Source organism: Pteronotus mesoamericanus, unplaced genomic scaffold (assembly GCF_021234165.1).
Source record: "Pteronotus mesoamericanus isolate MK-2021 breed Mesoamerican mustached bat unplaced genomic scaffold, CSHL_Meso_final contig_657, whole genome shotgun sequence".
Lineage (NCBI taxonomy): Eukaryota > Metazoa > Chordata > Mammalia > Chiroptera > Mormoopidae > Pteronotus > Pteronotus mesoamericanus.
This window is the reverse complement of record NW_026555229.1, coordinates 14,804,483-14,831,372: the sequence shown is the minus strand read 5'-3', so window position 1 is coordinate 14,831,372 and position 26,890 is coordinate 14,804,483. Positions and strand designations below refer to the sequence as shown.

The 26,890-nt window shown below is 44.7% G+C and overlaps 1 protein-coding gene across 11 annotated transcripts in view; it reads left to right on the top strand.

Moving 5' to 3' along the window:
* Nucleotides 1-26,634, top strand: part of ABLIM1 (actin binding LIM protein 1) — a 260,716-nt gene extending 234,082 nt beyond the window's left edge. For 4 of the 11 annotated variants that reach the window (XM_054581571.1, XM_054581567.1, XM_054581565.1 and 1 more), the window contains 9 exons: nt 1,015-1,134; nt 8,484-8,588; nt 10,280-10,327; nt 13,061-13,207; nt 15,388-15,479; nt 16,620-16,737; nt 18,278-18,342; nt 19,010-19,070; nt 19,677-19,827. In XM_054581571.1, the coding sequence (XP_054437546.1) occupies nt 1,015-1,134; nt 8,484-8,588; nt 10,280-10,327; nt 13,061-13,207; nt 15,388-15,479; nt 16,620-16,737; nt 18,278-18,342; nt 19,010-19,070; nt 19,677-19,792 (872 nt within the window). In that variant the 3' untranslated portion in view covers nt 19,793-19,827. Of the gene's footprint in view, nt 1-1,014; nt 1,135-8,483; nt 8,589-10,279; nt 10,328-13,060; nt 13,208-15,387; nt 15,480-16,619; nt 16,738-18,277; nt 18,343-19,009; nt 19,071-19,676; nt 19,828-20,890; nt 20,966-21,873; nt 21,955-23,071 lie in introns of those variants that run through there. The other 7 variants (XM_054581574.1, XM_054581573.1, XM_054581575.1 and 4 more) reach the window with 7 other exon arrangements.
* The last annotated feature ends 256 nt before the right edge of the window (nt 26,635-26,890 follow it).

Below are 26,890 nucleotides of genomic sequence, written 5' to 3'. Positions count from 1 at the left end.
CCTGACCTCATCCCAGTGACCTGGGTTGCTGGGAAACTGTCCCAGAGACCTTTGCATGGTCGGGGAGTGGTCAGCTGGGGACAGTGTTTCCCTGCACAGTCCTGTCCTGATTCAGCACTGGGAAGTTTCCGTCTGTCCCAGTCATTGTTCTGCTGTCGATGACCTTAGAAAAATTCCCCATTCTAAGCATTCCCCCTTCTCTCCCTTCACAGTATGTTGCAGATATGCGTGATGCCAACGATTAGGGTTTACCAGTATTTTTTGAGGACTACGCTTGTAAAGTGAAGCTGGCGGCGTTCTGGCAGCCTAGTTGTGGCCAGTATAAAGCGCCCCAAATTATGCGTCCCGTAAGCTCTAGATGCCAGGCGGTAAGAGCGCACGTGCCCAGGCCTGGGCTGGCCTTCACACATCCAGGACAGCGCTGCCGCCCCCTCGCTCTCGGGGTCACAAGCCGCTCTTTGACACCAGGAAGCACACGCAGGTTTTTGTTGTTGTTGTTCTACGTAAGCAAAATAAAATTAAACTTCCAGTGGGAGACGTTCGCAGCTTAAAAAAAAAAAAGAATCTGACCCTTACCTAAACGTCCTTCTTTTCAAGGTTCTTGAAAGGACTGCCGTTATTTTTACACGTGTTTCAGAGGATTCTGGGTTGTCAGTTGCTTATTAAAAACAGCTGTCGTTGAGTCTCAAGGATGCCCCCAGCACTGGCTGAGCAGTAGCTCGTGTCCTTCTTGCAGAGGGTGTCCTGGTGGCCATTCCTTCTCGCTAAAGCCATTTATTCTCAGCGAGTGACTCTGTACTGACCTGAACCTATGTACTTGCAAATTCTCCCCACTTGGCCTAAGACTTAGCAGGTGAATTCTTAACCCTTTTTCCTTCCTCCTTTTTCAGACTCCTGATTAACAGTCTTTATTATTTTTCCCCATTGGAACGATGCCGTTGTCCCGCTCTCGTGTTAATTTCTGTTCTTCTTTTCTGTTTCCACCTGCCCCGCCCCTGGCCCCCTGCCGCACAGAGCTGCTGTCTCCTGGTGTGCAGAGGTTGTCCTACCTGCGCACCAGCAGCCTCAGCTCCGCCCACAGCGACTCCCGCCCCAACTCCCCCTTCCGACACCACTTCATTCCCCATGTCAAAGGTAAGGGGGTGGGCTTCTCCAGGCAGCACCCGCAGAGTGGAGATTTATTAGCACCCTGGGAAGGCTAATAAGGCGTATCTCCAAGAGTTAGCTCTGAGCTTCTGACCTCTCCGCATGCCTGCGTGTGTCATGGCTACACCTGGTGGTGTCTTAGAACTGACATAGCCTCTCGTTAGGAGAAACATGTCATTTCTAAGGACTCTCACTGAAGAAACAGGAAGTATGCTTAAGACCATGAGATTTGTCACCTACGCCTCAGGAAAATATATATTATTATTTTGTTTCTGTATGTCGAAAGCAAAATATAATATATAGCTGGGGCATTGGACTGGTTTTAATATGTGATATAGCTCAGCAACACCCAACAGGAGTTAGCAGTAGGTATGCAAAAGTTGTCTTAATGGTGAAGCCTCCTCACCATTTAATATTAAAATGTTCGGACCTTATAAGAAAGCTCTATGGCTGTGTAACTTAATTTTCTTGGTCGGAGCCGGCTTGGTCATCTTCTTTTGACTGGTCCTGATTTCCTGCCCTGCGGTTCTGCCCGTTCCTTGCGTGGCTTGCCCACCATTTTCATTGTCCGTTATGCTTCTCTAGCCGTCCTTGATCAGGGCTCTTGTTCCCCGCCATGTGCTGGGGAAGCCAAGAGCCCCAAAGCAGTAGGAAATAAATAAAATAAGTGTGTGCTCCCAGAAGGATGCCAGCTTTTTCCACAGCCTTGATGTGAACCAAATTAACTAAGGAAAGTAGCTTAAAAGGGAGTAACAGGGAAGCACAGGTGCCGCCAGGGGTCCTAAGCCAGTCCTTACAGATTCTAACCCTGCCTTCCAAGTGCTCACATCCCTAACACTTGTGTTGTGTGGCCCAAACACTGTTGCATTTGAAAGATCACTTGCAGGCTACCCACTCTATTTGCTGCTTACTCACTCAGATTTTTGAGCACCTGAAATACAGGTGTGGTGTACTGATCAGCATGCAGTGATTTTACATGTGCTATTTTGGCATTTTCTATGCTGTGAAAATAATATTGCCAACGTGCTTATGGAAGACACACCGTTTCCATTAACAATGAGATCAGTCTTTTTTGGTAGATGCAGCACCTTCTAAAATTCTTGACAGATCATTTGAAGTGATTATTGCTAGTGAGTGTTTGGGAGGAAAAAAATTTTTTTCTAGATGTCAAGATGACAGTTTAGACAATGTTTATAAAACCATAAGAGATATTGAAAAAAAAAACTTAGGAGATGTATTTTTAAAGAGACTTTAATATAAAAACGCTTGGCCAAATCAAGAGTTTGTTTGTTTGTTTCTAATATGCAAGAGAAAATACATTTTTAATCCATTAAGGGTCGACTGCCATGTTTGGTTGTGCTTCATCATTCAGAAGACATGCTTTTTTGTTGAAAGTAAACTGTCACGTGCCCTGTACAGTTATACAAAGTTTGTACAAATAACAGATCACAAAAACAGATCAAGACGTACCATACCCTATGTCTGTGAGCAGCCATGCGGACATTGGAGTCCTGGGTTTCAGTATTACCTGCGCCACTTGCTAGCTGCGGGACCCTGGATTGTTGACTTCACTTTGTGAGTGTCAGCAGGGTGCTCTTAAAGCACTTCCCACCATGCAGTTTGCTCTTGGCAGCATCCCTGTGAGGTAGGCCCTGGTGGGCCCAGGTGGAGGGGAAGAGGTGAGCTAAGGTTCAGGAGCCCAGCCGAGGGCTCGCAGCCAAGGAAGGTGCAGCCGCTGGACCAGACCCCGGGCCCTCCCATCCCTCGTGCAGTCTAGGTGTGTGCGTTTCAGTACGAAATATACATAGAGTATAATTTTGTACAGCAAAATTTTATTTTTCATCTCTTTTTAATGAGAGAATTGCATTCTTATTGAGGGTAAGACAAACAGCTACTTCAGTCACGGAAATTACAAAATTAACAATTTCTTACTTTTCAATAGAAATATCAAATGGTTATGAAAATTACAGCACCTCTTTCTGCCTCAATGGTGCTTTATTTAAAAAATGTGAATATACTTTCTTTTCTGTTTTCAGTCTGAATTTGAAGTTTTTCACACAGTCAAATATTATGGATTTGAATGATAAAAAACATTAGGCCAAGAGGGATTAGCACGACCCTGAGCTTATATTTAAAAACCATCTAATAATCTCCCATTTTCTTTTCACTGGACATATGCCTATAGATTGTACATATGAAACAGTTTATATACCTCAGGTAGAAAATACAATGCACATGATAGTATATGCTTAGTTTTAAAATAAGGTGAGCTTTTTGCTAAACTACAACATGAATCACAGAGAATTTGGGTATTAACTGTAGTGCTTTAAACGCCTAATATAGTTGAATGGCTAAATGCTGATTCCCCGAAGCATGACCTCTTGGTTATTGTGAAAGCCATGTGTCCACCGACATGGAAGGCCCCTCCAGCATTTGGAAATTTCAGAATGGAGGCAACTTACGGCCATTTGAGAAACACGTGAGCAGAGTATCCAAGGGTTCTCATGGCCCTTCATTTGAACATTTCCTTTTTTATCTTGGAGCTCGTGCTGTGGTCTCAGGGGACTTTTTAAAACAAGTGTAAGCTGGAGAGCTCGAGGCCCCCAGGGTAGGACGACCACGTCAGGGACACGGAGCTAGAAGTACGAGGCCCTTGCCTCTCCGGCAGCCGGAAGCCCAGCCTCCCACTGCCTAAGTCCACTTCCTGGTCCTTATTTCTCCTGCACGTGGGCTGTCCCCAGGGTCTGTGAAGCTGAGGGTGCCTGCATGGGGCGAAGCCGAGACACACATCACGGGCTGGCTCTGTCTCACTGGCTTCCCCACCCATTTTCTGTGATGTCTCTCCTGTTTCCAGGTGCATCTTTATTTCTGTCTTCCCACCTTCCTTGCAGCCTCATTCTACATTGATATGTCACTGTTGGACCGTTTGGACAAGTGCATGCCTGGAGATTTGGGAAAACTATTTTCACTTTGTCTTGGGATCTGTTTGTGCTGTGCCTTCCAAGTTTCTCTTCCCTCCCCTTTGAAATACTGTTAGACGTTACATTCTGTGTCCATGAAGTATAAGTCAGATGAGTTGTAGTGGTTCAAATAAGTATTTGACACTTGCTGAAGGAAACCGTGACACTTATGGAAGCTTGATTTTTTTTTTAAGATTTTATTTATTCACTTATTATTAGAGAGAAGGGAAGGGAAGAAGAAAGAGAGGGAGAGGAACATCCATGTGCAAGAGAGACACTGATCAGTTGCCTCTCACACATCCCCCAAACCGGGGATCTGGCCCACAACCCAGGCGCTTGGCCTGACTGGGAATCAAACCTGCGACACTTCTGTCTGCAGGACGGTGCCCAACCCCCTGAACCACACCAGTCGGGGCCACTTATGGAAGCTTTAGACAAGAACTAGCAATCCTGAAACTCTGTCATGAAATTTTATGCTGCCAGTTTGAAGGTCCCCTCAAAATATTCATTTATATTTTGAAATGTGAGCCCTTGGCGCCCAGAAGGCTAAGCTCCAGCACGTTCCCACAGCAGAGGCAAGCACAGCCATTTCAACTCAGTACTTGTCCTAGAGTCTGTCCCTCAGAGTCTAAAAAAGGAAGAATGAAAGTAAGGACAAAGATTTTGAGTTTGTTCAATAAGTAGAGTGAGAATTCTACAAGTGAATGATCTTCCAAGGACTGAAAAGTTGGCTTATTAGGCTGACATGGAAGGAGCTAAAACTGAAAGCCAAGAAATATGTATACTTTTAATATGGTATCTTCTCATCACGATAGCTAAGATCAACAACTTAGAGTGAACCAATATAAGAATTTATTTAAAGGAACAAAATGGTTATGAAGGTGATACCCAATATTATATGATATGCACTATTACATTACTTGTTAGCAATGTCTTAACTCTGGGTGGGTAGATGATGATGATAATACCTTCCATATAAGCTATTGCTTCATCCTTTACCTCAGTAATGAACTAAGCACAAAAGTAATGTTTTAGGGCCCTCATCAGTTATTTCTTTCCAGGATAAAGTTAAAAGTTTTGTCACTTAAAGTATTTAAGTATTTGGAAACAGGTGTCATTTTGAGAACTTTTCTTTTTCTTTGAAAAATGCCAAAATTTCGTAATGCCTTTTTGATGCTTCCAGGGCTAAGAATATGGTACCTCGCAGCATTGTGTATTATTCCAAGACCTTATTCCCAGTGAGCCCTAGCAACATGTGGAAATCACATTGTGCAGAATCACTTAGGTGGGCACGTTGCTGAGTCCCTCCTTACCTAACTTTTTAAAACATTTTGTGGGTGGTGTAAAATAATTACAGATTTAAATCTACTTGCAAAGACTTGGACGTACTAGTGCTTTTTCTAGGAAATAGGAAAGCCGATGGTTGCCAAAGCTATGCAACCAATAAAGAACCGTGCCCAGCCAGAGCCAGCCCTCCGCCAAGTGCACCCACGGGAAGTCAGACTTGCCAGCCGTACCCTGAAGTGACGGGCTGCTACTGCCTGTCGCCCACAGAGCACCTTAATGATAGGAAGAATTTTAATACTTGGGCAAATGCCAATTCCAATAACCTTAAACCTTTGTGTCCCATATACGCAGACATTTGTATGTGTGCGTGACACTGGCTAATAGTTATCTTCTGATTGGGTATTACAACCAAAACCTGTGCAGACATTTCCCAGAAATATCTGATGTTGGGTAAGTACAGGAAGGTCCGAGGTGAAGGATGAAGGGCAGGAGCCCTGGGGTGCAACAGCAGCCTGCGTTCAGTGTCTGCGAAAGCGTCTTCAAAGGACGAGCTCAAAGAAAGCAAGAAAGTTGAGTCTCTTTAGAACTTCTTTTGGGACTAGCCCACAAGAGTCATTCTGTTTGTCAGTTATGGATTACTCCTCTGAATAATTGCTAATGTTTATAGGAGTAAAGAATTCTTCTGAAATGAAACATTTAAATATGGGTTATTGAGGATCAACTCTAATGGGCAAGTTATAAAAACGAGGTACAATTGTGATCCCATCGCTGCCCTTAATTAAGAGAAAGAGGACGGTTAATCCTCGGGGGAGCTTCCCGCATCAGGTCAGTAGTGGCCGTAGGACTCATTCGCTGGCCGCCTTCGATGGCGCATTCACAGGTGTGCACTGGGCACGCGCTCCTGGCCAGGCGCCATGCGGAGCACACAGAGACGAGTGAGACCTTGTTCCAGTTCTTCCTTAGATTTAAAAGAAGGATTTTCTTCTACACATAAACCATATTCTTCCTCCCCCTTCTTGCCTCTACCGGTGTTACTTATACTCATTTTTGTTAAAGTATGAACTGATTACTTCTCTTTAGAGAGTGATAGTAACTGAGATAACATTTTTTGAAATGAGCTTTTTACAAGATTAGCATTTTGAAGTGAAGTGTCATAATTTTTAGAAGCTAATATCTGACTTAAGTAGTAAAGTCTATAATATATCGGGATCTAGATGCTAAAGTGACTTGAGGAAAAGAAGACAAAAATTTCAGAATGTGATAACCAAAAGCCAGTTAACAAATTCATATGTCATACCTGAAATATCTTACTGCCCATTTGGTACATATCTGTGATCCAGTTACCTAAAAATATACCTATTAAGAAATTAAAACATTATAAAACATGTTATTTTAAAACTCTAGCAGTTGACATCTTTCATTTGTTGCTGGCCAGATTTAGAACAGTTTGACCTACCTAAAGAAATTGGCTCTTGTACAAGTCAAACTAATACAATGTTATATGTCAAGTGTATCTCATTTAAAAAAAATAAAAGTGGAAAAATCAGCTCATACTCTACTTTTTGAAAATCTATGATTTGTTTAAAATTGTCAGCACTAATAGACACATAAATTAGTCTTTATCAACATTTAAAACTTGTGCTTTAAAGGACACTGTCAAGAAGGTTGAAGACAATGCAAAGAATGGGAGAAAATATTTGCAAATCATATGTCTGGTCAGGGACTTGTATCCAGAATATGTAAAGAACACGTACAACTCAACCATAAAAGTAATTACATTACTAATCATTAACTTAATAGTCCTACATCTGCTGGTGTGTTCTCGGGGCAGGTCTTTGCTCAAATTTGAGGAAGGGGGACAATTTCGAGCGATAGTGGATCTCTTTCCAACTTCTCACCATTCTCAGTTCATCCCTGCAGTCCTTGTGGTCAGAAGGGAGGGACGGTAGCTTGGTGGCACTCAAGCCTGTGGCAGCCAAGCCCCAACAATCCTTTCCAGACTCTTCCCCATCCTCTTCCCCCAAAACACCACGCCTTCCAGCCTGGGCGGCCAGTCCTGCTGTTCCCACCCACGATGGCCCTTCCATACCTCCTCCCGCACGATGTTCCAGCCCTTTGGAACCTGAGCCTCCCACCTGCCCAGCACCCACCTGGCGAGCTTACTCTTCCATGCCCTGCTCAATACTCTTTCTGTAGCTTTCCTGAAAAATTGATGGTGCACACCTTTATCTGAGTGTCGTCATTTTTCATATACCCCTGAGTAAGCTCTTATGTGGTGTTATCTTTATGTGTTTTAAGTCTGTCTCCTTCAGTCGACTCTGAGCCCCTTGAGGACAGGGACTACATCCCATTCATCTACTCAGCCATGACTGCTGGGTCACAACTCAGTGCCTAGCCATAGCAGGTATTCAGTAAATGTTTCACTAATGCAATTGTTAGGCTGGGGAGAGGGGGCACCTCATCTTTGCAGAGAAAGATGGAGAGAGAGATAAATGGTCTCACGGTACCCGGAAGAAAGAGATCTGACTCATCTGGTGTATTTCAAAGTGAGGAAACAGAAACATAACGCTGCAATGAAGGCATCTTGTGTTGATAAGGGGAAGGGACTGGGTGACCACACAGGTTCCCAGACTCAGCCTTCCACTCAAAGGAATAAGTTCCAGTCACCAGCCTCTGCCACCATGCCTGGATTGTATTTGGGTTTGCATATCCCAGTCCTTCATATGCTTGGGATTTAACCATCTAACAACTGCTCCCGAATCATTAGCAAGTGCCTCTCCATTCCTCTTAACGAACTTCCCATCCGACCCGCGTGCTGCCTGCTCATGGTCTTCTCCCACACGCCATTGGAATGACGCATCTGACTGCTGGCTGCCTTAACCTTGTGATTTGAACTCAAAGCTCTTTTTCGGAAAACTAAACCTTATATCACCTTTGCGAGCCAAGTTGATGAGTTTGTTTCTTTTGTTCCTCTTTTTTAATGGACCCCCCCCCGCCCCCATTTGTTGTTTTGAATTTTTATTAGCGCGCTTTGTTTCCTTTATTGCTGTCCCTTCTCTCATTTTGTTTTCTCCATTCTTCTCATTGGAGGGAATGAGCCGTCCAGCGGCCGGAACTCCCCTCTCCCCCACCGGCCAGACAGCCGCCCTCTCACTCCAACTTACGTTCAGGCCCCTAAACATTTCCATGTTCCAGGTAGGAGCTGACACGGTCTATGTCATGGTGTCCTGTCACAGTGTAGAATGTAGCCTTGTCACCTCTGTCTCGTCTCCATCTCTCATGCTTTTTAAATTGGGATGCACACAGTTGACAAACCCTAAATTGCAGGATCCGACCTAGGGAGCCTTTCAAAAATTTTGAATGTGAAATGCCAGGATTGTACTGAAGGTTTAAGTTTTCTCAAATTTGTTTTGAAGGGGCCTGAGGCAGAGAGTGAAGGAATGAGGGCTGAGTTTTGTTTGTACCGAAATTTTGATTTTAGCTTTATAACAGCGGCTTCTGCAATATCACTCTGTGGTTTGGTCTCATTGACTAATTATAACAATGACCATCAGATACCTTTTCATTCTAAAGAGTGAACCACAGTGTCCCTCCAGAGTACTTTTATTTTTCTTGTTTGTCTCCAACGTGGAGATTCTTTCCATGGGCTTTTATTTTCAGAGCAGTGTAAAATGGAATTGATCGAGCGGTCTTTCTGCAGTGTATAACTAACCAACCACCCTGGATCCCACAAAGACATCTTGCAATTTAGGCTTGGTGCTGCGAGCTTTGCTATGTAGTCACAGGCATTTGCTGTCACAGCACAAATAGTAATCTGTCACGTGGACCTGGAAAAATCAGAGCCCATCCATAGCATAATGTTTTGGGTCAGCTCAATTTGTAAAGACAAGATTGGCCATCAGGAATCACGCTGTTATTTTCCATGGGAAGTACATAGTTTTGCTTCTTCTAGCTGCTGAAATGTTTTAATAAATTGCCCACTTTGTTAATTGTTAGAATATATATTTGGATTCCGTTTTTTTTTTTTCCTTTTGCATTCCAAACTGACCTAATAAAACAGGAAACTTCGATGAGATTCATGCCACTAAGATAGGACTGCCTTTTTAAAAAAGTTTCATTGAACCTTGAAAGTCACTGTTACACACTCACGCCCCTTTATTACATGAAGAACAGCCCACTGGGATACAGTGCCCACGGTTCTGAAGAAACAGCCTTTGAAATTTCCTGCATATTTGCACTCAAAGTGAAATGGTAGCATAACCAAATAGGGTCCTGTGTAAATAAGTGAATAATATTTGGCATCTCAGTCTTTTTCCTTTAAAAAAAAAAAAATGTGGCCTGTAGAAGTTAGGATTTTGTCAGACATCCTGGTAGCACATCAGACTAGCCTTGCGCATAAAAAGTGTTTCTGTGTTTTAAGTAAATACTCTTAATTTGACTGCATTGCTTTCGACCGTTCCACTCATTAGTTGAAAAGTAAATTGAGCCACTGGTATCTACTGGGAGCTCAATTTCTAGACAGTAGCAATTTGGGGATTTTCCCCAAACTGGTTATGTCTTCCTCACCATAGAGTACCTCCACTGCTTGCATTTCTTCCTGTTTTAGCCCCTCTTGTAGTGAAGTGTGTATTTAAAATAAATGGCTCATGAATTAACATCTCCGTATATCCTAAGATGTATTACAAAGGATTTCATATCACTTGTCTATAGTAATTCGCTCATTCCTGTAATTTCTTCTCCCAGTAACCTCACTCTTTGTAATACAAAAGTTGATCTGGGTTATTTTTGTTCGAGAGTCTTCAGTTGGTTTGCCTTTTGGTTGATCTGTTTTTCCCATCGCTGAACTGGTTCCCATAATCACACACCTTTGCTTTTCATTTCCACAGATCAAGGGATCAACATTTACCGAAAACCACCCATCTACAAACAGCATGGTAAAACCCGCTTTCCTGCGCGTTAGCTTTTAAGTAGCAGCGTCAGCTGACCTTGTCTTTGCTGTCCTCTGAAAGGCTTATCTGCTGCTGCTTTTGAGACTCAAACCGGGGCGCCCAGCGAATTATGCCTTGATGTTCTTCTGAGATGCAAATATTGTGAAATTGGGGTTCCTAGCGGCAGGACACTTAGCTTGGTCAGAAAGCTTCAAGCTCATTTCTGAGGCCATTCAACCACGTGCCATTCCATTCGTTGAGAAGGGAAAGTGCAAGCCGCACAATAATTCACAAAGAGCCTAACAAGACATTTTTTTTTCTTTGCCATTAAATAATTTAACCAACCTCTTTAATCATTTAGATCAGCTTACAGTTTGTTCACTTAAAGCTAGCGAAAGCCCACTACCTGGAAAAATTAATTTGGCTAAGTCTGCATCAGCTTAACTGTCCTGTTCCTGGTTTCTTATGGCACCTGAAGACAAACATGCCCTGGTGATGCTGTGGACGGGACACGTGACACAGAGGTCCTAGGCCTCATCCCATCTCGTCACCTAAGTGCCTCTGTGACTTTAGGTTGTCACCCACACAATTCCTCTGACCCTCAGTTTTCTCTGTAAAACCAGTGAGTTAGACTAGTTTGTCCCTGAAATTCCTACAAACTAAGAATCACTGATGTGGATTTCTAGCTGTGTTTTCCTTTTCTGGGGCTATGGACTTTTGAAACCCAGGAAATCACACTACTACCTGTAAATTACATTTCCCTCCACCATTATTAGATGTCTAAAGGATCTATCTGCCATAATTTTTGTGAATGGGGAGAGAAAGTGAAGACAGGTCTTCAGGTGATTTCAGAAAATTATGCCTGGAAATTTGAAGGCTGCCTTTAAAATGTAGTTGACATTAACAAGTCCTTAAGGATTAGGATGCCACGAAAAGCAAATAAAGTTGAAAAAATACAGGAAAAATTTTAGGCCAACATTCTAGGGGAAAAGAGAGAATATATGTATTGTAATGGTTGTGGAACTATGACTTTCTTCCTCATCTTTTTTTATTTCCTTTTTTTAAGATTTTACACCATGTGCTTGCTTTTTAAGTTTGTTAACATTGTTTTTGTTTGTTTTTTTTATGGTTTAATGTCTTCTCACCCACTCATTAACATGTGAATGTTTACTGACTTCACCAATTCTAATGAGTAAGTACTGTTTGAAGTCATGCTTTTTTTTTTTCAATTTAAGAATAAGATTCCCAGAGTTTGATTTATCAATTTAGAGACTTTTTAAATACTAAAATCTCTAGGCCCTGCTTCTCTAAACAAAAATAATCAAATAGTTAAGACTAATGATTGAATAATGTTAGATTATTTATTTGGAAGGGATTAGTTGACTTCTTTTCTTAAAATTTACTTTGACTTCACTCTCTCCTTTCTTTTAGACCGTTGTCATTAATTAAGACTAGCATGTCCAAAGCATCACTTCCCAAAGGACATACTCCAAAACAGGGTTCCATGTGCCCTGATGCATTTGGGAAAATGCTAGACTTAAATAAAGTCACACTTTTTTGTTTTTTATTTGTGTTTTTGGTAATGCAGAACTCAGTCCTTAATACACTAACATATTTTGTTCTTTAAGAAGAAGATATTTTATGCAGTGTTTTTGCATCAAGTTAATGATTCAGAAAAACCCTGTTTGAAACCAGGCTACGACCTTATTCCATATTATTACAAAGGTCAACCTTGGTCAAGTCACTTAGGCAGATTGTGACCTAGGAGTTTCCTACAAGATTTTAAAAGTTCTTTTCAGATTCAAAAATGTGGGACCCAGGGAAGAGGGAAGTTTTATTTAAAGCATTATAAATATATTTTGAAATGTTTACTAACATCCCAGGTCACTTTGCAGAATTAGCCAGAATTAGAACCTGACCATTTTTCCCAGTCTGTTCTGCTCCGTCTCTGAGGCTGGATTTGGGGCTCTGGGCCAAGAACTCCCCTGCTAAGCAGAGCCCTGTGCACTAACACTGCTGCTAGCCTGGCTTTTGTTGTTCTAAAGCCAGATGACTCACTTCTGTGTGCAGACCCTTGAACAAAACAGTGAGTGGGTATAGGAAGCATAAGTCACAATGTCAAGTTCCTGCAAGCTGAAGTGGGCTTTCCCATTTCCATTTCTCCGAGGACTCAAAGATGTATAAAATATATAAGGATTCAAATGAACTGGACTAAGATATTTGTGGCCAAGAAGCCAAAAGACAAAGCCAGGTAGCCAGCCAGCCAGCTTATGATTAACAACAGTCAAATGACAGTAATATGATTTTTAACTTAGCTCTTTAATTTCAAATTACTAATTCAAGTGTCTAATTGCCTAGGAATTAGTCCAATAGAAGTTTCGAGGATGATGGAAATATTCTATAACCTTGCTGTCTAATACATGTGACCCCTGAGCACTTAAAATGTGCAGCTGAGGAACTGACTTTGAGTTGAATAATTTTTTTCATTTAATTTCATTTATTGAAATTTAAATAGCCACATGTAGCTATAGTAGTGGACGGCGTAGCTCTAGAACAGATATAGAACAGATGTAAAATGAAGTGTTGTTTCTGATGGAGCATTAGGAAAATGAGTTGAGCTGTCGCTGGGCACCACTGAGTGACTGGGCAGCTGAGAATGGCAAGAACAAGACTAAGTAAGTGGGTGACCTCCCCCCAGCCTTGCAGACTGGCAGCTAAGCTCCCCCTGGTTCCACCTAGATGCAGCTGCCTTGGCAGCCCAGAGCAAGTCTTCAGAAGATATCATCAAGTTTTCCAAGTTCCCAGCAGCCCAGGCTCCAGACCCCAGCGAGATCCCAAAGATTGAGACGGACCACTGGCCTGGTCCCCCCTCACTTGCTGCCGTAGGTATGCGACTATTACAGCTAAGCCAAATGGACAGATGGCTAGGAGATCTCAGAAATGCCGCGCTTAACAATGTGCAGGAAAGTGTGTCCGCTCATAAAGGTTTTTCAGAAAAGTATGACCAAGAGGTGGAATAGTGGGAAGAACTAGTGTGGTATTAATGTGTGTACAAAATGCCTCCAAGTTGCAAACACCCGATCGCCAGGGCGTGCTCTAACTAAATCACCAAGATGCAGAAATGGTCTAAAACATGACACACGTGGACCCTCAGAACTATTCCTGCAAATTCAGAAACGCTTCTGAACACCATTGAATCAAAGCCTCTTGGCAAGAATATTGTTCTGTATAATTAGAAATTAATAAGTGAATTAACTGAGTTATTCACAGAAGCGTGTCTCCTTTCAGTTAAATGTGTTTTAGACTATTTCTGATTGTAATTACACTTCTCTTAACAACCAATCTTAACACTGAAGCACTTTCACTTTTCTTACAAGATCACGTCCTCCTTTTCTAAGAAGGGCTACTACAGAGTACTGCATGGTCTGAAATATGACTCGTGTAAAGTTACGTGATTTTACATCTATCATTTCCATGATTCTGTGCTAAAATGCCACATTTGAGCTGTTTCATTCTTTGCTTCGAACCACAGATTTATGCTTTGGAATTATGTCTATGTCTTTACTGTTTTGTCAGCTGTGAAATCACTTGGCCTAAAAAGTGGTATTAGCAAACTCAAACACTAATACTGAAAATTTAGCAAGCTGGCTCTACAAAGATAGGACTATCTTATCACATTTCTGTTGACAACATCAAAGGCCTTCAATTTTCCAAAATTTCCAAATATTTTTCATCATGCTATTTTTTATCAATTTATTTTGGAATAAGTTTTACAAGCAATATAAGTACATTTTAAAGCAATTTATATGTATTGAAAGAGCTGAAGGAAAAAAATCTATCTTTTAGGCTCATTACTCACAAGCATTCTATAAGTGATGTTGACTTGAGATATATCTAATTCTTGCAAACTTGTGTACATTAATTCTTATTAGTATAAAGAGAGAATATTTACCTTGACATTTATGATTTTAGGAACTAATAATCAACCATCAGCTTTTCTCTGCCAGGCAATTCATTCATGGGACCCTTGGGGTCCCACCTCAGTCACGTCACTTAGTGGGGCTACCACAGTAGCCAGACCCAAAGGGAGTTGGAGAGTGAGCATTTTGTTGCTGAAACTGCCACCACTAAATAGTTTAAAGTTCTTTGGGGTTCCAAAATGAAGACAATTTCGGGTCCATTAATCAAAATAAGAGAAGCTGAGACTACTAAAGTTTATTTTGATTAGATTAGCAAGGTGTCCTGTTTTTCCCCCCACAGCCAGATTCATTCAAGCAATTTAGGAAAAACGTAATTATCTGAATTTTCCAGCCATTTAGATTCTTCCTTTCCACCCCCATCTCTTCTTCGCCAGGAAACTTAAAAATTATACATGACTTGCTATACCGTACCAAAGTAACTTTTTAGCTCTATTGCTGTATTGAGAGTTTTTAATTAGTAGAAAACTGTTTTGTGATCATTTTTCAAAGGATTGAGAAAAAAGAAGCATTAGAAACCCACCCCTTAAGAGAAAAATAAGAAGCATACTTGTTAATAAGTTTATTAAGGGTAAAAGGGTAATATTATTATGGCAAGCCTATATATTCAGCAAAAGAGAAAACTGTAAGATTTTAAAACTTGTCATTAAAAAGTGACTATTTCAAGGTATGTGGATGAATTTGGATTTCTTTCTATTTGAAAATTGACCTTGGAGACATCAAAATAATAGTAAGTGTAGAAACCCCTCCCACTGACTACAGAGCTCTGACCAGTGGTCAGTGGGATGACTTAGACCAATCAATCACAGGGCAAACCTGAGTCTTTATTGAGCAGACACATTATTGGGAGAACAAAATCCATGCCTCGCTGGGTCACACATTCAACTGGCTTTTCAAACAGACTGCTGTCTCGAGAATCCAGCCAGGGTGCTGAATCTGTAGTAGGCTCCCTTTTCCCTTGTGCTATTCATTAATGGTCAAGAACACTGCTGCCTTTGACAGCCTGGCAGTTGAGCACAGGTGGCCCAGTCCCATACTATCCCCTTGCCATGCGGCTAATGTGAGAAGTTGTCTTTGCTGTGGAATTAGGAGCTGACACGAGACGCCGATCTAGTGGCAGAGAGGAAGATGATGAGGAACTTCTGAGACGCCGGCAGCTTCAAGAAGAGCAATTAATGAAGGTTGGTCCTTAAACTGCTTCACCGCAGTCTTCAGTTCTGCTCTGTTCAGTCCATATCTGGGGAGTGATAGCTTTGGGTGAGCCACCAAGATGGGCAAGAAGTGGTCCTAGCGCTGGAGGGCTTGCTTCTAGTGATTGTAATATGACAGAATGCTTAGTGGGTCCTGGAAGAGATGACCTGGAGGCTGGAAGTCAGCGGGACGTGTACTGTTGGGCCCTGGGTGAGGCACGTGTGGTACATGTGTCGAAAGGAAGCTGAAGGACCAGGTAGAGCCAAGGTATGCACCCAGGTAGTTCAACACCTTCCTTCCCCTGGGTAGGTTCTGCTGAAGGAATTCCCTTGGAATTCAGCCCTTCTCCGCGCCTTTCCTCAGGCCTCATAGAACTTTGTGTGTGTGCCTGGGCCGGCAGAGGGAGATGGGATAGACTGCCACCAAGAAGTTCCCAATCTCTCCCACCCTCCACGTGGGCCCACAGCATCCCAGAAGGCCAGTAGAAAGAAAGGCACTTATAGCCTGGGTTAGAGGGACCAGGACGTTATAAACTCTCCCGCCAGTAAGGAATTGATGAATCCTTTCAGATGACATTTTCCAAAGATACTTCATCATATTGGTGATGCACATGATGCTAGTTATAAGGAGGCATAGGATACCAAGTTGCATTCATAGTATGTTACCAATTTTGTATAATATGTGCATAAAAGTACTGGGTGGATATAAAACAAGATATAAATGTGTGTGTCTGAGTAGGTGATTCTGGGTTTTCTAAAATCTGTTCCATGAGCATGTGTTCCTTTTTATTTTTCTTGTTTTTAAACACATCAGTGTCATTTCTTTTTAAGGGGAGATCCCAGTCTCCCCTTCCTACACCAAAAATCCACACACACTCACACATGCCTCCTGAGTTCACCAGCTGGCACTTCGGGGGCGGGGGGTAAGCGAGGGAGAGCATTTTTCTGGTGTGGAACCCGCCTCAGGGAAATGCAGCCTCGACATTGAAAAGGCTGTGGGATTCAAGGTCCAGAACCTGGCCTAGCACTTGAGGCTTCACCAGAGTCCTTGCAGGACCTTCTCAAAGAAATTACATGTTTCACGAAAGTAATTTCAGGCTTCCCTTCCATTTATCTTTTCTTTGTGAATAGCTCAACTCAGGCCTGGGGCAGTTGATACTGAAAGAAGAGATGGAGAGGGAGAAGGAGAGGGAGAGCCGCGAGCGGTCCTCCCTGTCAGCGAGTCGTTACGATTCTCCCATCAACTCAGGTGAGCGGGAGACCCCCCACCTGCCCTGCAGGGGGCCAGCCTTGACTGTTCCAGGGGAGGCAGGGACATTTCCAGTGGAACCGCCAGAGTGTTCTACAGGGAAGGAAGTATGGGAAACCTGCTTCATGGCAACTTAGCGCATAAGCATGTTGTGGTTCTTCCTTAAATGTGTCTTTTCTTTCTGCTGTAAATGGGGGCGCCCCTAGAGGACCCCGAGGACACGGGTCAGGTTCGAATAGTCAGCTCAGAGGGTGAAGCACAAAGGATTTCGACAGAGAGGACAGGGTGCTGTTGGACTATCGAGAGCACAGACAACATTCTCTAAGCATATAATCTTACATTAATATGTTCAGTACAAGAGCTGAAGACTAACGGTGTTGTTTTTGACACTTTTGAAGGAGATTACCTATGTACTGAGCTGAAATAGTTTATGAGGATATTTCTCCCTGCTTCTATTTGTCAAAAGCTAATTCTCTTAACCCACAAGATTTCTTCTCCCATGTTCTGAACTAGTGCCTAATTTTCTCTCCTGCGTGTTCTTTAAAAATATGTTTAGTGTTTATTATATGTGAGCATTTTTTTTTTTTGCTAAGTATTATTTCACTTATTCTTCACAATATGCCAATGAAATAGGTGATATTATTATTATTATCCCAGTTTTGCAGCTCAGGTATAGGAAGCCTAAGTACCTTACCCAAGGTCACATCACCAATAACTAGCAAAACTCAAATTTAGGAGTCCAAGTATCACAACCCCAGAGCACACAGTCTTAACTGGCTCCCCCGCAACCTCTCCTAGATGCCTCCCTGGCATTGACCTTGGCTTAGGTGCTTTACCACTCTTTAGAGTTCCATCTGACTCTGTGATTATGTTCTATAAGAATATATAGCACTATACCTACATGGGTGAAACAATGAAGACTTAACAAAATGAAATGCCATGCCCCTACCCAGAAATGCAGAGGTGTTAAGTTACAGAGCCAGAATCCAAGCCCAGGCCTGCTTTCCCCAAAGCCCAGCAGTTTAGGAGGCATCCACGCTGCCGGGGAGACACCCTGTCCCAGGCCTCCCAGGAGTCCAGCGGCGGCTGGCCAGTAGATCTTGATAGCGTACATGGTTGGCTTCATTTGGGCCAGCGATTGCTGCTATATCAACCGTGGCATGGGCTTATACACCCAAAGAGCCCTGTGTTCAAATCAGTGCTCAGCTACTTACAAGCTGAGCGATCTTAGGCAAGCTACTTAACTTTTGTCAGCTCCTGTTTCTTCTCCTGTAAAATGGAAATAATACCCATGTTACTGGGGCTGTATCTGGGACTCAGATACACCTTCCCCACCCCTCCTTGGTAATATCACCGCCCACTCATTCCCTACACCATGCACCATGGTGGCATTTTGTGAACACTTGAGCCAGATATTATTTGGATTATCTTTTTCCCTAGATTGTGTATTCTGCAAGGGAGAAGATACACTACCAATTTCATTAAAGGAGGGAAATTCCTCTTTCCTAACCATTGCTTTTTTTACCTTTTTCTCATTTAGCGTCCCATGCGCTGTCATCCAAAACCTCATCTCTCCCAGGCTATGGAAGAAATGGGCTTCACCGGGTAAGATTTGGCAATCGCTTGTTTCTGAGTTTATTCCTGCTTCAGTCTTGGTTGAAGTGCCAACGTGCTGTCTGAATGCGTCTGGCGTGGTGCACTCAAAGTTAGTGTATAATGGAGGAAATCGTAATCGCCCCGATCTCCTGGTGAATCACTTTGAGTTACGGGCGTAATGAACATTTCTATTCAAAGAAAGAGAAATGTACTTCGGATAAAAGAATAGCCTGTGTAATTTTATGGGAAGATTAGATTAAGTAAGAGGGTGGCACATATTTCTACAATCAAGCAAAAAGTAATTAGTCAAGGCTTTATCGTTGCTGTAAAAAAACAACAACAAACAAACAAACATGAGAAAGTGTTTGCCACCTGCCTCCCTACAAAATGTGGAATAAATGTAACCATGTAACTATGTGGAGAGATGTTTTATGACTTATTAGCAAGAGGTACTTGCTTACCAGACACGTGCTGAGCAGTGGCATTGAATGTACTACCAAAGACAAAGAGATGTCACAGAAGTAGAGGGAGAGAGTGAAGAAAATTGATGAAGGCCCAGGCATTCAGCTTGGGAAGGATTCTTCGGTTTTATAAATTCTTCCACCCGTTTCACCTGTGTCCCAAACAAACCCTGGGGCGTAGATTTCCTAATACTGTGGTTTTATTCTCATTTCAGCCCGTGTCCACAGACTTCGCTCAGTACAACAGCTACGGGGACGTCAGCGGCGGAGTGCGAGGTGAGGGGCCCGCGGCTGCACTGCCGGCTGGTGTGGCCGAGGCCGAGCAGAGGCTGTGTGAGACAGGTGCATCGGCTGGGCTCCTGCTGCGTTAGGGTCTGGAGTGGGACCCCTCCCACCCTCTGCAGGCTCATAGGGCGTCGGTTAAACTCTCAGAGGATCTCTAGTGAAAGGAGACCATAAGCCGCGAGTCTGAGAATGAGCCCGTTGCCCCTCCTGAGTGCTGAGCACTCGGTTAGATGCCTGGAGGTACCGCGAGGAAGGGCGCTGCCCTGCCGAATGCACACGGCCCGCAGAGGGAGAGGGAGAGAAGCTCTGTGTGGTAAATGCCGTGCGTGGAGATGCAGAGAGCAGGCAAACACCTTCAGGGTTGCGGGGAAACTTCCACGAGAGAAAGATGTGTTTTAGCTGATAACTGAAACCCGAGCAGGCGTTTCCTTGCTTCGGGGAGGCAGACAGGCAGTGTGTGCACAGGCCCGGAGCAGGGGGAGAACTGGGCCTGGGGACTGTTCGGGCCAGCGTGGGAGGTCACAGGCTCTCCGCCAACGTGTCCGTGATTCTCTGTGGTCTTTCCCTTCTGACATTTTCTTTTTCCTTTCTTTGCAGACTACCAGGTATGGAGCCCCGTCTTTCTGGAGTTGGCCGCACCCACGGGACGAGCGTTTTTCAGTCCAGATGTGTGTTGCTGCTCCAGGGAAGGGTTTCTGTTGAGAAGACGTTAATGCGGGCTGCTCCGTGTGGTCATGAGCCCATAACCGTGAGGCGCCCCGGGAGCGGGCGCACCTGTGCGCAGGTCATGCTGCCCCTGCAGGCCGTGGGGACGTGGCATGAACCAGGCCAGGGGCCGGGCGCTCTTGCTCTGGCCTTGGAAAGTCCTCTCTGCAGGGGGAGTGGACTGGCAGCAAGGGCCCACCCGTGTACAGTTTATTTTCTTTTTCCTTTTTCTTTTCAATTTAGATAGTATTCTAGTTGCTTATGATTTTATAATGTTTGAGAGAGGTGTGGTGTGTGCTCATACACGCACGCACACATACACGTGCACACACACGCAGCAGCCTATACATCGCAACTTGCTTATCTAAAAGGTGGCCAGTCCACATTTAGGACTTCTAGTATTTTTTTAAGAGTTTATTTATTTACTTTTAGAGAGGGGAAAGGGAGGGAGAAAGGGAGAGAAATATTGATGTGTGAGAGAAACAGCCATTGTTGCCTCTCTCATACCCCACAATCCCACAGGCCTGTGCCCTGACAGGGAATCGAACCAGTGATCTTTTGGTTTGCAGGCTGACACTCAATCCACTGATCCACACCAGCCAGGGCCAGTTTATTTTCTTTTATTATAATGACTCAGTACTTTAAGTCCTCCCTCCTTTGCCTGGTCCCATATGAAAATAAACTACTGTCTTGGCCAAAAAGAAAGAAGTGCTTTGGTACCACTCCTTTTTTCCTACAACCTAAACCTTGTAAAATTATGACAGGAGAATGAGAAAAGGAAAACTGTGCAAAGAAACATAAGATAAAAGTAAGGAATCGACAATTATACACTTGGCCTTTTTTGTTGTTTTTTAATGTACTTTCATGCTTAGAGCCTGAATTCAGAGATGGGTCAATACAATTAAGCCAGGACATTTCCCCCAGTATTCCTGCTCTAACTCCACAAGGATCTCCTTTCGAAAAGGCCACAGTGATTAAGATGACACATCCATAAAATGGTGGAGAGGATCTGAGATCCAGACAGGAAGCCTTGGGAGCCCGCAGAGCTCTGCCTTCGGCTCACACGCTGTCCTGTGCTCTTCCTTGAACCAGCCTTTCTCTTGCAGACCCTCCCAGACGGCCACATGCCCGGCATGAGAATGGACCGAGGAGTGTCTATGCCCAACATGTTGGAACCAAAGGCAAGTACAGCTGTTCTCTCTCCTCCCATAGGGGGACAACAAGCTGGCACATAACCCTAAAAAGAGATTTGGTTTTCCGCCTTTTCACCATCTTCAGTGCTGAGGCTCCCTGGGCTCTAGGCGGGCACTTTGGCAAGCCACCTTGCCATCTGGCTCGTTTTGTAACCCCGAGTCAGCAGACATGAGCCCTCCTAACTAGGTGTGATGCCATGTGCTCACAGGAAGTACCAGCACATCTCCTGTGACTTCGGTATTAACTTGTCCCCTGCCCTGAGCACTATAAGGCATGCGCAGTGCAGCGCAGCCCCGTTGCAGGTTGCTCCAGAGAGGGTAACCAACGCGTCCCGTTCTCCCAGGCCTTCCCAAGTTTTAGCGCTGAAATTCTTGCATCCCAGGAGCCTCCCCAATCCTGGGCAAACTGGGATGGTTGGTTGCCTCGCTTCAGAGCATCCCGTACCTCCAGAGGCATCCAAGGGCCGTGCTCCCTGGTGACCTGAACTGGGATTTATTTCAGTATGTCATTCACCAGAAACACTGCTTCTGGGCCTGCCTGGCCCATGGATTCATGAGCCAACCACAGAACAAGATTGCTGAAGGATATGTAAAGGTATCCTACCGTATCAAACATGTACCTGACATTTCAATTCTCTTTGAATTTTGACTTTCATCCCTGAGACATGGTAAATTTGCATTGCCTCACGCAACAGAACCCGCAAAAGGCACAGCGCTGCGTGAGGCGCTGGCGGGCGGCAGGGAGAACATCAGACCTGTCCCGGCACAGCGGAAACGCAGATGCTCTACTTACAATTTGGGGGCTCCATCCTGGGGGCGCGAGATTTCAGGCAGACCCTGCCTTTGAATGAAATGGACCGCAGTGTTCTAGAAGGGGTGTTCTTCTTTTCTTTCAGATATTTCCGTATGAAATGCTCAAGGTGACCAACAAAGGGCGCAACAAAATCCTAAGAGATGTGGACAGAACGAGGCTGGAGGTAAACAAATAAATAAATGCATCAATCAATCAATAAATATCAAGCCCCGACGGCAGCTCCCAGTGCCTTTCCTCCAACTTTCCTCTAAGAAATGTTTCCATGCAGGCAGAAGAATGAGAAGGATCACCCTCATATTGTAGGTAGAACTTAGTGATAACTTTGGAGAAAAACCCATATTTACGTTTAAAAGGTCAGCATTCAGTAAGATCCAGAAGGACCATCCAGGAGACCCGGTGTGACTCTGGCCATTTTCTTTTGGAACTTGGTGTTGCCGTAATTCCAGCTGGCGGCATCGAGGAGTTCCCCATCCCTCTCCAGACATCCCCGGTCCCCTGTCTTCCCCCGGGCCTCGGCTGAGTTCACTGGGAGAGGGGAGAGAACGCTCAGTAAAGAGGTTTGGACTGAGCAGGTCTCTCTCTTGGCTGCTTCCACATCCCCTGTTGAAAGATTATCTGGGTGTGCATACCCAAGACCTCCTTAGACCTGGAAGATTGATCTTTGTATTTTTCCATCTGAATGATTTTAATTAAGAAAAGCCCTGGCTGCCAGCCTCACAGAGAATCATTCCTTTTCTCTGACGAAAAGCAGCGCCTTTGTATGCGAGGTCAGCCTGGCACAAAGAATCAAGGCTCCAGTCTCCTAAGAGAACTTTTCCAGGAGGGCCAGCAGATGCCCTTCGGTAGGCCCGGCAGCCACCTTGACCCCTGGGGCGGAGCCAGCAGGAAGCCCGGGCTCCCCAGGACCACTTTGGAAGTCTCTCTCTGGCTTTCTTATTGCTATGGCCCGTTTTCTCTGCACCTTTCTCAACATGCCAAGGACCTGAAGCAGAGTCGCCTCCAGCATAATAACTCACCTTCCCGTGCCTCACCACCATTCCGTGCTATTCTAATAATCGTTGGTACTCCGCCAGCTCTTTGTTTGGTGGGGAGGGCACTCGCCTGGCCCAGCCAGGTGAGGAGTAATGAGGGGCCGTGCCTGCTAACAAGCCTCAGAGGTAACCTCCCGTCCCGCTCTCCTGCCTTGCTCTTCCAGACGGTCACTTGTAGATGGGAGAGCCGCTCTCAGGGCCGCGCGCATGGGCAGCAGGACTGACCCCAGTTCTTTTCTCCCTCCACAGCGCCACCTAGCCCCAGAAGTGTTTCGGGAAATCTTTGGAATGTCCATCCAGGAGTTTGACAAGTTACCTCTTTGGAGACGCAACGAAATGAAGAAAAAAGCAAAACTCTTCTAAGTCCCACACGTAGACAGCAATCAGAAAAAGGACTAACGATGGCAGTGACCCATAGGATGTTGTATTAAGGCCCAAACTTGATTGGAGAATTTGCAAACTACTGTTCCCTCAGCAACAACAGAAAGGGAAAAATCTGATCAAAACACCCACGAGCCAAATACTGGGCCAACCAACGGCGACGCTCGCCAAGGAGCAATGGGGTAGAAATTTCTATGTTCCCACACTCGACAGTAGCGTCCGCAGGTGACCTTTTTACATCACCTTATGCACACAACAGGAGCTCCTTCTTTTGTTTCTTTTTAACTGTTATCCAACAATAGTGCTGACTGTACGGATCAGAGCCAGCAAGTGCCCTTAGGATGCCGCATGGAAAAAGCAGCTATTGTAATTCCAAAGTATGAATATATTTATTACGTAGCAGAGTGGCTAAGAAGGAGGAGCTCACGGGACACGTCCATGTGGTAGCAGCCTTTTGCACATGCCTTTGCTCGCTGGCCTCACGCAGCTCTGCACTCCCACAGGGTGGGAATCCCAGTCTGGGGGCCCAGCGGCTCCACTTGGGGGGCCGAGCAGCAGCCAGAGTCATTTTTAACAATCTCCTTGTTCTCTGCTGTTGGCCAGGACCTGGTTCACAAATCACTTAGCTCTTAGTTTTTCAAAAGTTTTTCCAAGAGAAAAAGAAGGAAAAGGAATGAACAGGAAAGCTCCCTTTACTCCTTTTCTGTTTCAGATAATGCGACTCTCTCTTCCTCCCCACCAAGGACGGGAGCTGTCTCTGGTCCCCCCTCTACAAAGAAAGGAAAGGGGAAAGCGATCTCCAGATTGGCACCGCTGCATGCTGTTAGGTGATTTTTGCCCAGAAGCCATGGCATTCTTGGCAAAAAAAAAAAAAAAGTGCTGTGTCCTACCAATGCAAGTTCCCGTGCTCTGCTCTGCATCTGGCATCCTCGGAATTGAATCACGCCCACGCTGGTTTCAGGGTTTGGTTTTTATTTCCCGCCCCCCAAGGTATTTTCATTAGTTGGCTAAGGAAAGGCATGGTTTTCTGTTTTAAATCTCTGCACCTCCAGGGCAGAGTGCCTGAAATTATTTTAATTGGCCTTCTCAGCTTTCCTTCTTGCCTAGCACGGTTGGCTCCACGATGTGTGTGTGCACACACGCGTCCGACTGACTAACTTATTCTGCAAACGGCTCTGACCAGGTGGCGCTGGGAGACCAGCTGTTCCGTGGTCTGAAGCCGGATGACGGGGTGCGGTTTTGCCCCTTCGCATCCAACAGGTTGCCTCTTGCTTCATTCAATATTTTTGCCACCCCATCTTCTCTCGGACCTCACCCTCGGTGACAGCCTGTGTCCAATCCCTGCTTTGCTCTGGCAAAGTGTGAGGGGTGGGGACCACGGTATGTTCCCAGTGTTTCCCTGCCACCATTAGCAACAAGGGTCCCAGCGCTAGGCTGGTGGAGAGACTTCTTGTCGTTGTAGGGTCGGTGAGGGACCCCTGATGTTTTCATTGATTGGTGAGTTATGTCCCATGCACACGCAGATCAAACATCCATGTCAGAAAAACTGCAGCGACGGTTAGAGGATGGAGCCCAAAACCTCTTCCCACTAACAGAACTTTGCTTTCCTTGAATCTTTCGTATTTGGTTCTGCAGCCATCTTAGAAGGGAGAAGAGCTCTTGCCATGTCAAGTACATTAGGAAATTTAAACTACGCCATGCAAATATGCATTGCCCGAAAATGGCCGTAGCCTCCCGTTTGCAAGCAGAGCGGTGCTGCACTCTGGAGCAGGGGCCTTGAACCCTAATGCAGAGTGGGCTCCCCAGCAGAAGGCTCCGGCTGGAGAGAGGGCTGCAGACGCAGCCTGCTTCTCCTAACTGCCAAGTCCAGTACGCGGGCTACCACAGGCTGCCCACTTTGTTAAAGGGGGCGCCGCAAGCTTGTTCTCAGAACGTCCAGGCCGCCGCACGGGCTATCCATCTTCTCCGCTTGAACCCCGCCCTGCACTGCACATAAAAATTCCAGATGTGAATACAGTCAAGTGAGCAGGGGCTGTTCACTTTAGGGGTGGAATGAACACACCCGGCGCACTTCCCCTGCGCAGACGTGAGGGCTACTCTTAGGAGCACAGGGCTTCCCTACGATTCTTTCAGCACAGTGATTATACGAGTGAAAGAGGCCCCTGTGGCACTAGAAAAGTCGGTGCTTCCTTCAGAGTTTCTTCCAGAAGAGCCAGGCTACCATCTAGTCTTCCTGTGCAATTTGTGAGAAGACATGAAGAGCATTTGGAAGCTTGTACAACTAGCTACGCATCCACGTTGTGGTTTGGGTTAGTTAGGAAATGTTCATGATGTGACTTCTTCAATAGCTCAAGACAAACGCCTGTCCTCTGAAACCTTAGACAGAGGAGCGAGAGTTAATGGGTAATAAGGTGCAAACAAACAAACAAACAAAAAGTTGTTTGAATCTGTCACGTCCTCTAGTCTCTTCCCCTTCTCCCAGTTCTGTTGTCCCCAAACCAAGTTTCCTCTTCGGAGCTGAGACTAGGGCAGCTTGTCCCCGCATCTGGTTATGTCAGTCAACTCCTCTTGGGGAAGTCTTTGCTGGAAATGTTTATAAAACTTTCACCTAATTTCTTTACAGTTGAAAGCAAACACCTTTTTCTAAAGAGTTGCTTCTCAGATGATTATATAAAATATATATGCTTTTGCTAGTTTAAAAAATTCAAACCATTTTGACTAAGTAGGTCTTTTCTACAAACTCTTCTAAGCAGACTTGGTGGTCGCATCCTTCTGCGTGTTGAAGGGGCAGGGGACACCCCTAGGCTTCAGGTCCACAGGCTTTCTCTGTGCTTGTCATGAGTGACAGCAGGAAGAAATTGACCCCTGCGTCCCCAGCCCTTCTGCGTCCTCTGAGGAAGCCTCAGTTTTTACAAATCGCTCTCCTGTGTTTTCAGCTGCTGTTTAATCAGGACTTCCTAAGCCAGCCTTGATTTTAACGATTTTTAAAATTATTTTTCTTTGACACTCCAAGTGTTGGTCAGTATGCCCTAAAACTCACTCATGAGTCCTCCGTTGTGAAGAATGTTCTACCCAGAAAAAGATAATTTTGGACTTGAGACTTGCGATGACACCACCTCATAGTGATGATGTACATCAGGGGAACTACCTGACTGTGTTATAATGAAAAAATGAGAAACTTCTACTTTGGCATTTAAAAAGGGGGGAAATAAAGCACTGTCTTTCCCTTTGCTGCCCAGGAAAGTGGGGAGATGGTGATGGATATGCTTTGCATATAGATTTTTGTGTTTTTTGGGAGCAAAAGCTGAATCCATGGCAAGCTCAAAAAGAAAGGGGGAGGTAGACGGTTGAAGCCAAAAGAAACTTTCTAAACAATTTTTGTGTACACAGCAAAATTAAAGAAATCCCACCTTTTCTGACACTTAACATAATTGACTGGCAATTGTTATCATTAAATAAAATTCTCCCCCAAAGTGTCTGTCCCGAGAGTACAGATCCCAAGTCACTTTCTGAGCCCATTCACCAAAGGCAGAAGGACACAATATTGTGCGCACCAACATTCGAAAAGGCGCTGAGCCGCTCAGCATTGCGTACGCATGCGTTTCTTCACCCCACAGAAGAGAAAACGGATGCCCGCAAAACGGGTGTCCTTTGGGGGTTTTATGTACAGACCCACCCGGTGACGAG